Source organism: Neodiprion fabricii, chromosome 4 (genome assembly GCF_021155785.1).
Source record: "Neodiprion fabricii isolate iyNeoFabr1 chromosome 4, iyNeoFabr1.1, whole genome shotgun sequence".
NCBI classification, from domain to species: Eukaryota; Metazoa; Arthropoda; class Insecta; order Hymenoptera; family Diprionidae; genus Neodiprion; species Neodiprion fabricii.
Window position 1 is genome coordinate 19681314 of NC_060242.1, and position 16572 is coordinate 19697885.

At 36.2% G+C, this 16572-nt stretch overlaps 1 protein-coding gene across 3 annotated transcripts in view; it reads right to left on the bottom strand.

Moving 5' to 3' along the window:
- Window positions 1–2036: 2036 nt before the first annotated feature.
- LOC124180521 (beta-1-syntrophin) overlaps window positions 2037–16572 on the bottom strand; it is a 232998-nt gene continuing 218462 nt past the window's right edge. The window contains exons 5-8 of one of the 3 annotated variants that reach the window (XM_046566154.1): window positions 13856–14085; window positions 5862–6094; window positions 3417–3631; window positions 2037–2274 (exon numbers count right to left, since the gene is read on the bottom strand). In XM_046566154.1, the coding sequence (XP_046422110.1) occupies window positions 2182–2274; window positions 3417–3631; window positions 5862–6094; window positions 13856–14085 (771 nt within the window). In that variant the 3' untranslated portion in view covers window positions 2037–2181. Of the gene's footprint in view, window positions 2296–3416; window positions 3632–5861; window positions 6095–13855; window positions 14092–16572 lie in introns of all 3 variants that reach the window. The other 2 variants (XM_046566153.1, XM_046566152.1) reach the window with 2 other exon arrangements.

Below are 16572 nucleotides of genomic sequence, written 5' to 3' on the forward strand. Positions count from 1 at the left end.
TACTCTGCGGCGTATTTATATAACTAACATTCCCGACGGTTCGTTAATACTAATTGATTAACGTCAGCACAATTATGTACACGCGGTATACGTACAACAGCCAGACGGAAATTGATCGCAGAGTCTGCGCATTTGCAAAATTGCGAATTTAGAGACAGACGGGGTTTATATAAAGCACACTCTGCGGATGAGGGGGAGGGGGGGGGGGGGGATTGCTGCACGATCCAAGTTTTTTCCCCAATTATACCGGAAAATTATGCTGACGTACGAATTCCACCATTTTGTTATTCTCTCCTGCTAATTTTTCGCGAATATAACGGTAGGTAATAATAATGATGGCAATAATTAAATATCTTCAGACTGTTGTCTTCTTTTCTGTTTTTTTTTTCCTTTCCGAGTGCTATTTTTTTTATTTTTTTTACCTTGGGGTCAAATTCATCCTTTCTTCGTTGACTTGAAGTTATATCATACATATATATTATGATTATTTATATACGTTAATATAGCGTATTTCGTATGATACCGTATGAATATATCATATTAATTATAAATGCGTACGGTAATTGATATTATATATATACATATGTATTATGTATATATATATATAATGTGTACAATAACTACATGTATCACCTATTCAATATGTATATATGCAGTTCGTATAACATGATAGGTGAATTGTAATGTTATATAACATGATCTAATATGTTAATATTATTTAAGGTAGATAAGGTATAAATTAACTAATTACTTATAACGATAATATATATTTATATCATATGTGTACATATATATATACATGTATGTATATTATACATATATATACATATACATATATACATTATATAATATATAATATATCGCATATTGATTCTGTCATTTCTATTTTTATTACTCGTATTTCGATACGTAAGACAATATTATTTATTGTAGCGTACGCGTATCGATTTATTATTATTAATAATTTTTTTTCTTTTGTAATTCCCTTATTTTTCAATTAAAGTACCCAAGTATGGATAATTTGTTAACATATTTATATACTATAAATAGTTTCTATCGTTTTTCAACTTTTTCCTCTTCATCTTCTGTAATTTAATTTATTCTCAAATTCATATCGTTACCGCGATTACTTTGTTCGAATAGTTATCCCCTTAGTCTATTCTTATTTTCTCCTCGTTTGTTTACCTTTTCTCCTGTTCCCCTGAATATTTGTCTTTTCCATTCTCGAGATTCTCCCGAAAAATACATAGAAATATACATGATTCGATGCGATTTTCAAAAGATTGATACACGTACCATGACAGTTTATTTCGTGGATGGCTTGTTCTCCTATACATATATTTATTTATATATTTAAGTAGTATATTTTCTTCGTCTTTAGTGAATTGTTTTTGTTTTATACTTTCTTAGGTAATTGGCGCTTTTCATTTTTTGTTTTATTTTCATTTATTTTTCTTTTTTTTTTCTTTCTCTTCTACATCGTTTTCGTATCCAGAGCCTCCACGCTGAGTTGCGTTTCAAAATATTAAGAGAAAAAAAAAAAAATAAAATAAAAATGAAAAAAAAAAATTAAAAAAAAAAAAAAACCTCACTTCCGCATAAGTCGAAGAAAAGAGCATGATAAAAACGAAGGATTCAGAGGGAAATGCGATAAGAGGTCGGCACCGATTTATTGTTTTATTTCTTATTTTTAGTCGAAATTCTATCGATTTTAATAGTTTTGAAATATGTCTAGTTTGCTCATTTTTCTTCGAATCTCCGTCCGTCGTGTGAGATAATAATCAAAATTTTGATTCATCGTATATTAGAATATTATAAATATACCTATGTATATATAAAAATCGATGCATCAAGTACATAAGAGTATAATTCATTTCTCTGCGATAGTTGTAAATACATGCAGGAATTTATGCAATATGGGGGCTAACGATACAATATATATATATATATATATATATATATTGTAATTAATTGTTAATGTCAATTGTGTATACGTTGTGTGAATAACTGTTACTTTTTTTCCAAATTGTTGTTCCGTTTAATTTTTCATCCTTCTTCCTGGCGCGTTTCCTTTGCTTTTTTACACCTGCTTAGAGATATTCAATGCAAAAGGGCGCTCGTTACCGACCGAGTCGTATGGGGCGGAAGATCCGGGGGCTCGGTTGAGGCCCCCGCGTACCCCTATGCCGTTAAACCGAGCCGATGTATTTTCGCCGATAGGAAATTGTGGAGGACGAAGACTATCGGCTTCGGACAACTCTCCAGGTCGAGTTCCTGTAACAAAATCCGTTTTTCCTGTGCACCCCCCGACATCTTGAGTATTTATAATCTATCGTTATCATCCTGTCATCGTCGACGATATTCGCATGCGTAAAGGACGTATCCCGTAACAATTGATTTCGTGAAAATCGAAGAGAAAAATGATTTTGCTTCTAGTCCAGGTCACGGTTGAATCGATATAACGTAACTTTGATCAAATAAATGCATACGACTCAAAGTTACTGAACGAATAGCCGAAAAACAACAAATTTAATACAACGTCGAACCAAATAATGAAAAATTTCGTAATAACCACGAATTGTTGTTATTATTATTATTATTATTATTTTCTTTTATTGTTATGTTTGTTTGGTATTTTATTTTTCGTATAATATAAAGAAATTGCACGGATTCTACAAAATCGCAATAATAAATTTTTAGTATTCATGCCATTACTTTGTTTCTGCGTCAAATGAAAATGTGTTTCAGTGCTTTTTTTTCAGAATTGTATATAGAATTTGATTTCTGAGGCCTTTTTTGCGTTTGAAATACGTGAACGTCGATATTTGGAGATACATAACGTACATCGACGTCGAAATCGTCCGGAGCATCCCCTTAAAGGAACGGACCAATCTATTCGTCATAAAAACGAGTATTTCGTAAACTTTCGAAACGTTTATCTTCATCGGGCGAAAAGTGTCGATTTTTTAAAAAATATTTCAGAAGCTATATCGTTCATCTCGTATAAAATGTGACCATTGAAATATCTGATATCAAATCCGAAGTAGACAAACTTGTACAAAAACACTTGTAAAACGTTTAATTCAAATCCTAATTGAGCGAAAAAACATAAATTTAATTTTTTATAGAATGCAATCAGAATACTTTCTTTACACTTTAATACAGATTAATTGTCCATACACCTTTGTCTACTCTGCGAATTATTATTGTTTTGTTTATCAAATCAGAGCTAAAATGAACACGATTCAAAAACTTTTAGCCTTTCTTCGATGAAAGTTTTCATATTTCATAAAAACGTAACGTCACACAGATCGATTCTTTGGTTAATTTTCTAGCAACGACATTCTTTCCTAATCTAAACAAGCAATTCGGGGAGAGAGGAACCGGACGATTCGGAAAAAATTCAGTAAACTCACGATTTCCCCGTCTTCGCCCTCGAAGTCGAGCCACAAAAGCCGGTTTCCATCGTCCGCGGAAAGTCTTAGCTTGTCGAAAGAGCGTCGCCACAAAGGAGCAGGCGCTGATCCGGGGCTAACTCCGTTTCCTAGGGACCTGGAACCCGCGGCATACAAGGCAAAGCCTTCTTCGTGATTGACGACCAATTGGCAAGATCTGCCCTGCCAAACGCAGCCTGAAATTCATAACGGTTCTTGCCTTACCGATTGCTTGCCAGCTTGCTAGCTTGCCGCAGGGAATCGGTGAGAAGGCGTTTCTTACGGAAAATATTGCGGATCGCAAGATCGCAGAGATAACGGAATCGAAAATCGAATAATCAATCGAAGACTGTTAGCTACAGCAATGTTCATTGATGGGTTGCCAATCGCTCCATTTTATTTTGTTTCGAATCAAAGCTGAACCGAGTTATCTTTCTATGTATAGAAATTTTATGCGTTTATGATCAATGTAACGATTGTTTCTACCGTCACTTACGGCGCTATTCATCGGCGGATAAAATTGACTTACAATTGGAGAGGAAACTCGATCCAGTTTTTATGCTAAGAACATGGCGAGTCACTGGTAACCGATTAATGAACATTACCGTATAAGAGATGAGAGATAATGACTACAAGTCATGAGTAATGGTTAAGAACGGAAAATGGCCAAGAAGGCAAAAAACAACAAGCTCAAACAATTGTCAACAGAGTATGCATAGAAGACGATTAGAGGATAATCGAAAGTGATCGAAACAGGTTTAAGATTGCTGAAAAGGAAAAATATCATGGCAAAAAAGAAAACCTGAAATAAACCTGAACGATGTTCGAATGGCCAAATGTGATTGAAAAATCCATTAAAAACAAGAAAATGATAAACAATGGAGGGGGAGGGAAGAACAAAATTTAAGAAAAAATTCAGAGAAAGTTGATGCGGTGACAAATCGATTGGAAAAACCGTGAAAACCAATCAGACATAGAAAAATAGCAAGAGAATAGGACGAAACTTGATCAACAGTGACCAAAAACTTCAAAAAAAAGTTCATTCAGATTCTACAAAATTTTATAAAATCATAAACAACATATACATATATATATATATATATATATATATTAGAGTGTCCCAAAAAAACCGACTATTTTTTTTTTTTCAAAGAACATTGAAAAATCGTCAGAGTATCTCTAGAAAATGACCCTGTGAAAATATAAGCTCTTAATATTAATATTTAGAGGTGGCGATTTGTAATTTTCTATTTCCCATTTAAATAACATGGGAAATTTTTTTTTTGAACTTTGGAATCTTGGGATGGGATAACGAGCTACTTCATAAGTATGACAAAATCAGGTCTTATAGGAAATTTGATGCTCTACAAAAAAGGTCTGATTGACATTTTGCGTAAATCCAGCCGTTTCAAAAATATCGAGCCTCAAACTTCGGACTGTTTAAAATTATGCTTTTTTTTTCGTAAATACAACAAAAATTAATTTATATGTATTATAAACCCAGAATTATCAACTGAAGAATAAATATATGCATATATGCAAAATGTCAATCAGATCTTTTTTGTAGAGCATCAAATTTCCTATAAGACCTGATTTTGTCATACTTATGAAGTAGCTCGTTATCCCATCACAAAATTCCAAAGTTCAAAAAAAAATTTTCCCATGTTATTTAAATGGAAAATAGAAAATTACAAATCGCCACCTCTAAATATTAATATTAAGAGCTTATATTTTCACAGGGTCATTTTCTAGAGATACTCTGACGATTTTTCAATGTTCTTTGAAAAAAAAAAAGTCGGTTTTTTTGGGACACTCTAAATATATATATAATTTCACATTGTTTACCTTTCTTCAAGACTGATAAATTTGTCTTTTTTCCAGTAGTACAATTCATGAATTATACATTTTACACAATAATACATGCATCCCAACAAAGTACTTGTTTTGGAGAATGAATCCGGTTACAGCGTAGTATAAAATATATTGATAAAAACCAACAGCGTTCATAAAAAGAAATAAATAATAACGGTAATTTCATTATACCAAAAAGTGCGAATTTTTTTTTTGCTTTCTGGGAGTCGAGACGAAAGACTTCAATTATTTCGAACACACTTACTCTTCCGATTGAGAGCAGGTAGGTATTTTATGAATAAATATTTCGTGACAATAAACAACCTACCTTGCTGAACGAAGTATGCAAATTTGAAAAATATTCAAAAATCCCTGAGAAGACAGCAGAAACATAAAGAAAAACAACACCAAAAACTGATCAAGAGAGGGTAGAAAAATGACATCACAAAAATAGGAATAAATAGAATAAACAAATGACAAATAGTATACGTAATGCGAAATAGAGAGAGAGAGAGAGAGAGAGAGAGAGAGAGAGAAAAAAAGAAAACGAGAACGAAATACGGGTTTTTTACTCACGGACGGCGTATTCGCGTAGAGAATGTGCGGCGGTGTGACAGCCCTGGACGATGGCTCTCGCCCAGGTGGCAAGATCCCTTCTTGTCTCTGCCCGCAAATGGTGGGTAACAACGCCATCGATCGTACCGACGCGTACTGCGAAGGTACCTCCGTGCTGAGTACCGGAAGTGCCACTGCTGCTGCTGCTGCTTGCGGCCGCCTCGCCTTGGCGAGGAGTCGAAGACGACACGAGCCTGCAAAGTTGACCGAAAAATTGAAATTTTTAGCAAGAATGAAGAGGAGAATTAAGAACGGCTGTAAGTGCCATTTTTCGAAGAAAAAAAAAAAAAAAGAAAAACGAAAAGCAAAAAGAAAATGCGTATGCAAATAGTGAAACAAATAAAGATATTATAATCAAAGTCTCAACACTGTTATACGAATTTCAAAATCCTTGCTGTCGCTTAAACCGCTAATTCGTTTTTCTTTGAAATTCAAATCTCTCAATCTATCTTCACGTTTGAATATAAAGGTTATAATTCAATACACGTGGTACGAGGGTTGAAAAATTTCTGGGTGGAGAATTAGTATAAACTAGCTGTAAAACCCTCGCTCCGAGTCGGATGCCTAGTGTAGCTAATTTTTGTGCTCCTGCGCTCGCTTACGCGATGTCAGTGTTTTACCAGATGATATGAGATTAATGAGATACTGGAGGGCGAGATTCACCAGGTAAGGGACCTAGGATGCAGAAACTACGGTGTGCTTCTCATGGAAGTCGAAATTCATCAGGTAAAGGACCTGGTGAGCAGAAACTGCGGTGCGCTGTTTCCGGAGATTGAAATTCTTCAGGTAAAAAACCTGGAGCGCAGGAACTACTTTGCGCTTTTCCTGAAGGTCGAAATTCACCAAGTCGCGGACTTGGAAGTCGTATTTTACCAGGTAAGTTACCTGGAGCGCAGGAACTACGAGGAACTACCGAGCGCTGGTCCCGGAGGTTGAAATTTAGCACGTGAAGGAGCTGGAGCGCACGAACCACAGAAAATTACTCGTAAAGGTCAAAAGTCATTAGATCGTGAATCTGGACAGCCAAAACTTGGGAGCGCGAGTCCCGAAGGTCGAGATCGACCAGGTGGAGGACCTGGACAGTCAGAACTCTGGAAAATTAGTCCTGAAGGTCAAAAGTCACCAGGTAGCGGACCCGGAGCGCAGAAAATACGGAGTGATTGTCCTGGAAGTCGAGTTGCACCAGGAAGCGAACCCGGTACTCGAAATTTGCGGAGCGCGATTCTCATCCGTCCGCTCCACTGCGCGGTTGTTTCCGGACTGACGAATTCGGCTAGGTGCTTTTCGTCTACATAGATCGATTACGTCGAGAGAAAAAAAAATATCGGTGACGTCACTTTCTGAACATCCAAAATTTGGTTTCGAACTTTAACGCTACGTATGATTGTGAATTCGACACCCTGTATTCTGCGATAAGTTTATAGACGATCACCGAGCACCGCGTACCTGCATACCTACATGTTATACGTAGGTATATCGGATCGCGCCTACCCTTCATCCATTAATCCGAATCACTGGTCAGCGAACCTCCCGCAGGCTATAAGGGGTGGTGAATAAATATAGTGAGCTCGTAAAATAGACCGTGACACATTGACGGGCGGCTCGGGCTTAATTATCGAATTTAGTCAGCCATAAACTCGCTTCTACGTATGACGCGTATTATCATTATTATTGTTTTTATACTATAATTAAGAGTGCAGAGTGATATTATATGTTGATTTCAGTTTACGAAATATCACTTATGCGTGGATTAGACTTATTTTTTTATTTCTCGAAGAGCGGAACTACCACAAAATGTTTTTATAAGACGATATTCAAGATGATGACGTTGCGGTGATGCGCACGGGCCTCGCGATAAGAGTGTTATACTTTTGTATTTTCATTAAATTACAAAGATCTCTGTGAAAATACATAAGTACAAAATACTGGATTCGTGTGAAGAAAAGCTTGAATATCGATACTGCACTGAGAGAAATTTTTCGTTCCGGTTATCGCTCAGTCCTTGACTATTTTCATTGTTTACCACAATCGAAAAATTATAGTTCTAGGTACAAAATGAAAATTGGTTTGCAGTTTCTGTTACCGGAAAGTCAAGTATCCGTTACTATTCTTTCTCATTACGATCGGACGTACTATACTTTCTTACTATATTTTCTTGATCGCTTCACAATCGTTCAAAATCTCGTCCATCAGTTCGATATCACTCTACGATGGCTCATCTTATTCAAGAGACTAATTTCCATGAATTAAGTCGATTATGAACAAGAAATGTCAGTATATCAAAATGCCGACTGATAGAGTCAAAAATACAATCCCTCTTAGTAACTTTGCAGGTAATAGTCTCCTGATTAAGATGAGCCACCGTGGAGTAAAATCGGAGCATCAATGCCCAAGCTCTTGTTTATAACTCCTGTATTTTCGATTTCTGCATTTTTAAACATACATACGTAGTTTACAAACATAATAATTCAATACTCAACTACAGACTATCTCGTAATAAAATCAATGAGAAGTATCGATATCTGGCCTGCAGCCAATTTCCTTACTAAATAACATATAGTTTATACCAATTCCGCATTACATCATCCCTCACAGCCGCTCCATTTCATTTCGCGCAACGAAGAAAAAACTTGAAACCGAAACACCTCCCTCCCTCCTCCTTATCACCCCGTGTCAAAAGAATAAAAATAAAAAATAATAAATAAAAAATAATAAAAAAAAAAAAAAAACCGCCATTACAGGCAGGGTTATAAATGCTCGAGTGCGGCGAGATCAAACCGAGTGAAATAAGCGTTGCACGCGGGGGAAGAAAGAAGCAGCAGCGCGAAACTCCTCGAGGGTGAGTTGCGGCCCCGTTTCGTCTCTCGTCACAGCGGGACGATGCAGGGGTTGAAGAAAGGGGTCAGACTGCTGCAAGAAGAAGGGAAGGAATGCGGCGGCGGCAAGGTGAAAGGGAGGGAGGTGGAAAAGTTTTATCTCCTGCGTCAAAGATGACGGAGACGAATGGGCGACCTCCGACACGGTATCTTGGACCGTTCTTTATTATCGGGCTTCCTGTATTAACGTTTCCCTGAGCGCGCTAGGTCGACTTAAGAAGTCACCCGAGCAGCCTCCCTCGGAGAACTCGACTTACCGCGTGGTGTTTACCTGAGCTGTTTACACCCCTTTCGCTTCCTGGCGAAGAGCGAAGAGTGAATATTCCCGGTAGTGTGCGCCCAGTCAACTAATTAAACGTGGATAGTAAAACGAAGCGTGACTCTTAAGCCGGGGTCGTTAACTAGATCAGCTCTTCCGCTCCGTACTCGCCCACCCCCCCTATGGGGGGGGGGGGTGAACCGGTCCCCGTTTAACCGAGGAAAAGACTCTCCGCATCCCCCGTGTTCATTAATCGGTAAATACACACTGGCACGCGCAGGTTATGCCCTGTGTAAACGCATATGTATGGGGCATTCCGTGAGGTATTGATTGAGATCGGAAGTTGAGATATTTGATTTGATTAGGAAATTTTTATACGTATATTAATGGTTAAAAATAGAATTGGTTTTTTTTTTATAGTTTTTAACTGGCCCTATCTGAGATGAAGAATATTTTATTCAAGCGACTGTCCAAGAGTGGTCGGACTCTTCCTTCCGATTTTTTCGAAAGTTTCTTCTTATCTGAGGTACGAAAAAATAAAAAAAAACAAGAAGGAAACGCTGGCCTACTTCGACTCTAATTGTAAGGCTTGAAAAATTGGATACGTGACACTGGAATTCTCAGAATTATCTCAGATTTTGGAATTGCGTCGATCGGTATGTTCGATTACAAAAATTGAAGTTAGTTCTAATCGATCCAAAGAAATACCGAAAAGACCTGAATGTCTTCAAAAGTAAGAACAATCGTACAAGAAATTGCGGGGCAGATTAAACACGTCGAGGGTCAGATCCCGGTTGAAGTGGTATGGAACGCACTATATATAACCATCCAGACCATGACTGTAAGAAATTAATTAATTATCGTTCAACACTCACGGACCGACGCCACGGGAATCAATTGTCGTTCCCTTTTCAGAACCGAATTCTCTATACACGGACAGAAATTGATTTTTCTAATGATGGGGGAGCATAGAAAAGAGACAGGAAAAAAGGACGGTGGCGAAGAATTTATAATAAGTGAGAGAGAGAGATCGAATCGTCGGGAAAATCGTTACGTATCCAACTTTTCAAGAGCGATACTCAGTTTCGATGAAGGGAGACGGTTATTTTTTTTTTTTTCTACAACGAAGCGTTTGTCTGGGTGAAAAAGTGTGGAAAGTGATTGTTGGGAAAAACTCTGCTTATTAATTTTTGTAGGTGATCAACTTTGAGAGATCGCAAATAATCGAGAAATGATTGTTACGGAGTTAAAAAATAATAGAATGAGAAAAGAAAGGAAATGCTGAAAAGAGTCGCAGTTAGGCGGGACAAGTTAAAATTACCAAAAGTTATTACCAAATCATTAAACTACACCAGATATCTCCAAAATACAGTCAAGAGAGAAGGTTCGGTAAAATCAGCCGAGCCTGTAAAATGCGGTTGAAGAATTATCGATGTTTTTCAACATGACTATAAATGGTTAAAACCTGGCGAAAATTAGATTGAATAATCAGAAATTGACCGAGGGGCAGTAAAAAAATGTCATGCATAATACAAAAAAACGGTGAAAAAATAAAAAAAAAAAAAAATTATGAGAAAAGGTTGAAGGATATTCTAATATATCAATGTGTTTCATTGATTCCAAAAATGATGAGCGGTTTAGAAAATTAGATTAAAAATTACCAAAAAATATCCGGAGGAGATGAGAAGTAAACGAAATGCGAAAAAAAAACCATCTGCAGCAAGTGAAATAAAATGAATAAAACAGCCAAGAAACTAGAATTGTACAGTTGATCGATTCACCATAGACTTTGATTAATTGTGTTTTTAATCAATCGATTACTCGTTTTTCCAATTAATCAATCAATCGGCTCTTTCAACTTACCGTTTTATTTCGACGAATCAATCAATCGGCTCCTTTAATTACTCATTTTTCGATCGTTCGATTGATTGACAAAACAATTAATCGAAATCTATGATGAATCGATTAATTGCAAGGTTATACAAGTTTCTCCAACGTCCGAAAAAGTTGAAGAACGTGCAAAAAGAAATTGTCTCTTTCAATCCTCGGCAAATAACGAGCCTTAACTTGCATATAATCTTGACCTACTTCGACCTTTACTTTACAATAAAATTAATTAATTATGTTTCGTTAAAAGCGAGGCGTTCGTCACTTATTATACCCTTTCAGACTTGACTTCTGGGCGAATCGATGTACCAGGCAAGCACGTATCACCATCTGAAGGATGAATCATTGAGTGCACAAAAAGACGACAAAATCGAACGCATGAATTGCAGGATTTTTTACATGCCGGCAGCCTGTATACCTAAATAATTTGCCAGAATATTGAAGTTTTATTTCACAGTTGAGTTCACAAACTTGAGAGAGAACAATGAATTAAGAAATCGGTAAAATACGAGTGAATTTTCAACAGTAAAAAGGGAGATACTTGGAATTTTGGTCGGATCGTAATTAATTTCTATTGAAAAGCTTGTTCATCGCAAAGAGGAAGGAAAAAAAAAAGAATCTCCTTAATTTGTCAAATTTTGTCACCCCTATTATCTACTAATTGTTATTTTACCAAATCGGTTGGAAGGAGAAGCAACTATATATATTATAAACGTTATTCAGAGTTTCACGTACAGTTTTAACTGACACGCATTGTATTTTGCCTTTTTCATTCAGTATAGAATAATTATTTTCGATTTATCACCAAAGTGGATATTTTTAAAAAGTTCTTGCAATCTGTTATCGGGTCAGGTAAATAGCGAGCCCGAGAATCGAAACAAAATTTCATAATGTTTCATAGAATATCATGGACGTACAAAATTTCAGTGATACTATTTCGGATTTAATGGATCTGAACGAATTTTATAAAATTCTTTTGAGGCTTTGTAATATTTCAAAAAACTTTGTACAGGATTTCACTATGGATTTTACTAGATCCAGATAGATGAGTTTCTGCAAAAATAATTAGAAAAAGATACCAACTATTGTGAAGATGCGCTTATACATCGATTTATTCTTTAAATTCAAATTACCACTAAATAGTAAAATATTCCAGAAGTTTCGTTCCTATATTTGTTTCACGGTGTTTTATTATGTTCAATAAATTATTCCTTACAAATTTACTGAAATAGCTATATTTTCTTTTTAATAAATGATTAAATATCACTGTATGTTGATTAAAAAATAAAAGATAAAAGTGCAATCTTTGTTTTGTTTTTTATAATCAGTATTCAACGATAACCGTTGTTGCGCAAAAAAAGTGTATTATTGAAATTGTATATATAATAGTTTACTGAATAAAAATAAGTAATGACAGAGTAAAATTAAAATAATTTCTATTAGGTTTTCCACGATTTAAGAAGATGTAGTATAATAATACCTGTAATCTGTATCGAGGCTCTTGTTTATAATTTTAAGCATTTTCGTATAAAAAATCATCGTGGCTTACGAATATATTTATCAGAAAACTAATCATCGTGCGCGTATCTCGTAATACAATTATCAAAAATTATTAACTTTCAACTGGTGCACCGCTTTAAGCGTCGAGAGCTGACCTACATACCTTCCGGAAACTATACATGGGTACCTACATAGGCATGCACATACATCCTTATACATCGGGACTCTCTCTCGCTCTATCTCTCTTTCTCACTTGAGGAAAATTCTAATATATGCGATGACGAGAAGCTCGCAGCTCTACGGGTTATACCTCCAGCCAACAATCCCTGCCCGGCAAGATTTGTTTGACGAGGGTTGCACGGCTTCAACAATTAATCATTTCTAATTACTTAACCATTAATTTATACGTTACACACATCCGCACACATTGCATATACAAATGTGGTGCATAAAGCCGGACTTCTCACGATTTACGCTATTGGCCATCATTCGTACACGTCCCATTTCTTCGGCTTTCCAAATTTTTATTGTACCGTTTTCGAGTCGTTGAATATATTGGTAAGGCACAAATAAATAATTTTCTTAGTAGTTTATTACCGAATAATCGCACCTCGAGTATTTACCAATTCAATATTTTCTGAAGACACTAAAATCGTGAAGAACTTGGGTATCGTTGGTTAACTACAAATTGCTTCAAAATGGCTAGAAAAGTAGCTCATCGCCAGATTCGTTTTATTTCACTCGACCATGCCACATTGCGATCAAAAGGTCACACTGTCAGTAAATTCACAGTGTCGATAAACGTCCACACCGATTAGCGTAAAATTGGCCACCATCGGTGTAAATCGTTCGATTCTTGACACCAAGTGAAAGAAATTATACAATTTCATTATCTTCTATTTTCACATTTTGAAGGAAATCTCCGTAGCTTAACGAGTATAACAATCATCATAAATAATCAATGCGTGGAACTATCTGGTGATAAAATTTTGAAAAAGCATCCATTTCCCGCCAACCGAGATCCTCAAATGTACATAATTTCAAGGTGGTCGCACACCTGGAAAACCTCAAAAACCTAGAAATGTCGAGGGATTTTTAAATTGGCCATGGAAAAAACTGAAAATATCACTTTTCTACAATCGGAATTAGAAATGATATTTTGAGATACCAAGTTCACCTTTTTTCGTCGAGAAAAGAAAATTGGCTAAAACTGATATTATTGTACATTGTATTTTCCTTCGATCCGAACTGAATTTCAACCGAATATAGAATCAACAACCTGAACGATTTAGTTTTTAGTAACTTGCCAGAAGTGGGAAGATGTCAGGGAAAACTATATTTCAGGTCCCGGACCCAAACCTTAAACCTGGAAATGTCATAGAATTTTTTCCCCTAAAATTTGCGGCCACCCTTTACTTGGAATATTCTCTCACCTCGTTGCGATGAGGGGGCAGGTTATGCTGGGGGACGCCCACGCCTCCGGACTCCAGGGTGCGCACTCGTAGAGTCTTAGTTCACGGCCAGATACGGCTCCGAAAACGCTGCGCCATCCTCCGCTGCATCCGCCCGGCAGACCAAGACCGAATCCACTTCCGGCACCGCGGGACGTGCTGGCGCTACTTCCGGCTCCGTCTTCGCTGCTCTCGCTGCTGCCCCGTCCATTCTGCAACTTCAATTACGTAGTCATTTAACGATTAAACCTCGCCTTCCCCGAACCCCCGATTTCCGATCAATCGTCGATTAACGAGCTCGAACTTTTCCCTCCGGCATGACGATTTCCCCCCCATTTTTTTATTTTTTTTTTGGTTATTTTACTCTCTGTGCTTCGCTTCTGCCCCAAGGATTTATAGTCACACGCTGTGCCAGGGGTGTAAAATTTATGTCGATGTCGCGATTAATATTGTTCGATTTTGATTATTGTTTTTTTTTGGTATTTTGATACGAAGATTGGTTTTTTGCCAATTCGTACGGGTGGTATTGCATTTGAAATTGAATTCGAGTTTATTGTACGACTCTATGATTATTATTTCAAGATGTTCGAAACAGAAAATTGAATCGCTAGAAAATTAAAAAAAAAAACACGTTACGTACATATTGCTATCGAAACTAATTTACATTTCTTTTCTTTCACCTCGATCAAAATACTCAAACGTGATTAAATTTTCTGCGTTAAATAATCCCAACTAAATACATACACGAATCGTGCTTATTCAATTAAACGTTTTTATTGGTATAAAAATTGGTGTTTCATTTTTAAATTGACAAATAATGTGTGTCTAAGATTTGAAAAATATTGGAGATGCGAAGGTTAAAACTGCCAGATTCTCGACAAATTTACAGTACGAATGAGAAACTCATAATTGTTAGATAATGGTGTAAAAGTATCATCGCAAAGCGAATTTGAATGCATGCCTGTACGAGAGAGAAAAATATGAAAGAAAGAAGATAAAAAAAAAAAAACTGCAGACGCGAAATGAGGAGGGTGAATATACTACGCTTGTGAGTTGAAGATCAGCCTGAATATTTGCCGAATGTTATTTATTAATTCCAATTAAACGAACGGTTGAATAACCCAAAGCGCATGGAGCGAGAGATCGAGAAAGGGTTTAAATTTGCCTTCAACGTTATAAATTAATTGCAGCCACACCGAAGTTTTCATACGATGAAAGGAAATGCCGCCGGCCGCTGCCAGATATACCTACATACATTTATGATGCATAGACACTAGAGTTTTTCCCTTCGACTACTAAAACACAGACGACACAAAACCCGGCATCGATTCGTCCTTTGCAATTTCATTTTTGTAACATGTTTTAAGCAACTTTTATTCCGGGTTTATCTGTATTTGTTATTATTAATCATTCGTATAATCAATCATTTTTCGTATGCTTTTACACTATCTTACAGAAAATTATTCGAATCACCGGAATATCAACGAGTGTTTTGCGTTTCTTTGATTTTTGGCCATCTGATTTTGGCTTCTTTTTAATACTCCTTATTTTTCTAATCATTAGCAGAACTTGCGATGTTCCTTTTTCCTCACTCTTACACTCTTATTACATCGAATCGATATCATCTATGTGATCATGAATTTTTTCTAATTACTTCGGTCAGGATTGATTCAAAATTTGTAGACATTAGTCCGTAAGTTGCACACATTCGTTGTGACACTGGGGTCACTGGGGACCCCACATCCAAAATCATTGCGTAGAAACGGGGATACCGATTCAAATGACTTGAAAAAATTCTGAGATAATCTTTAACTATGATGTTTCGAGATAAATTAGTTATTCTTAGCGAAATGAAGTTATCATAAAAATCATAAAACAACAAAACACCAGAAAATGGATCCTTCTACTCAAACGATCATAATTCACTGAATTTTCAATGTTTTGAGTTGAAAATTGATTGAGTAACTCTCAAGACACAGATTCTAGAGAAAAAAAAATAGGAAAATACTGCACGATGAAAAAGAGAAATTTATTTGAGTGAGTGAGGTTGAATTTTCGGAAAAATAATGAATCAACTATTTCCACAATATTTCATTAATCATCTTGAATCAAATGATATTATTTTGGGTGTTTTTCATATCGAGTTTACTACGTTGAACATATCGCGGGGTCATTTTGACCCCGGTAAACGACGTAGGGGTTAATGACACTTTCAATATTGTTCTAGAATATACGTAATATTGAACAAGTTTCACTCATTAAAAGTGAATAAATCAAAATTTGACACGGGCAGTTTTTCGAATGATAAGGAGAAAAAACGTTCTCTGAAAATTGCAGATTATCTCATTTTTCCCTGACATAACAATCACTACGAGTATATACTGTGCAGAAAAAAAAAAAAGAAAACATTCACAACTCAATGTACAAAACACGAAGTCAAGAATGATCATTCAATTTTTTCCATCTATATTTGGAATGTAGTCTCGCCGAGTTGTGTGTAATAAAATTGCGAATATAGCTGGTACAGGTAACAGGTGCTCGTCATAGTTTAACATTATCATACAGATACGTGCAGGTACGTGATACGCGACACTCGAAAAATCGACACACTCACACGCGTTATATACACAGAAGCGCGAGGACGTGGGGTGGAAAAGAAAAAAAAAAAAAAAAAAATCTCGTAATTATACAATTTGTCA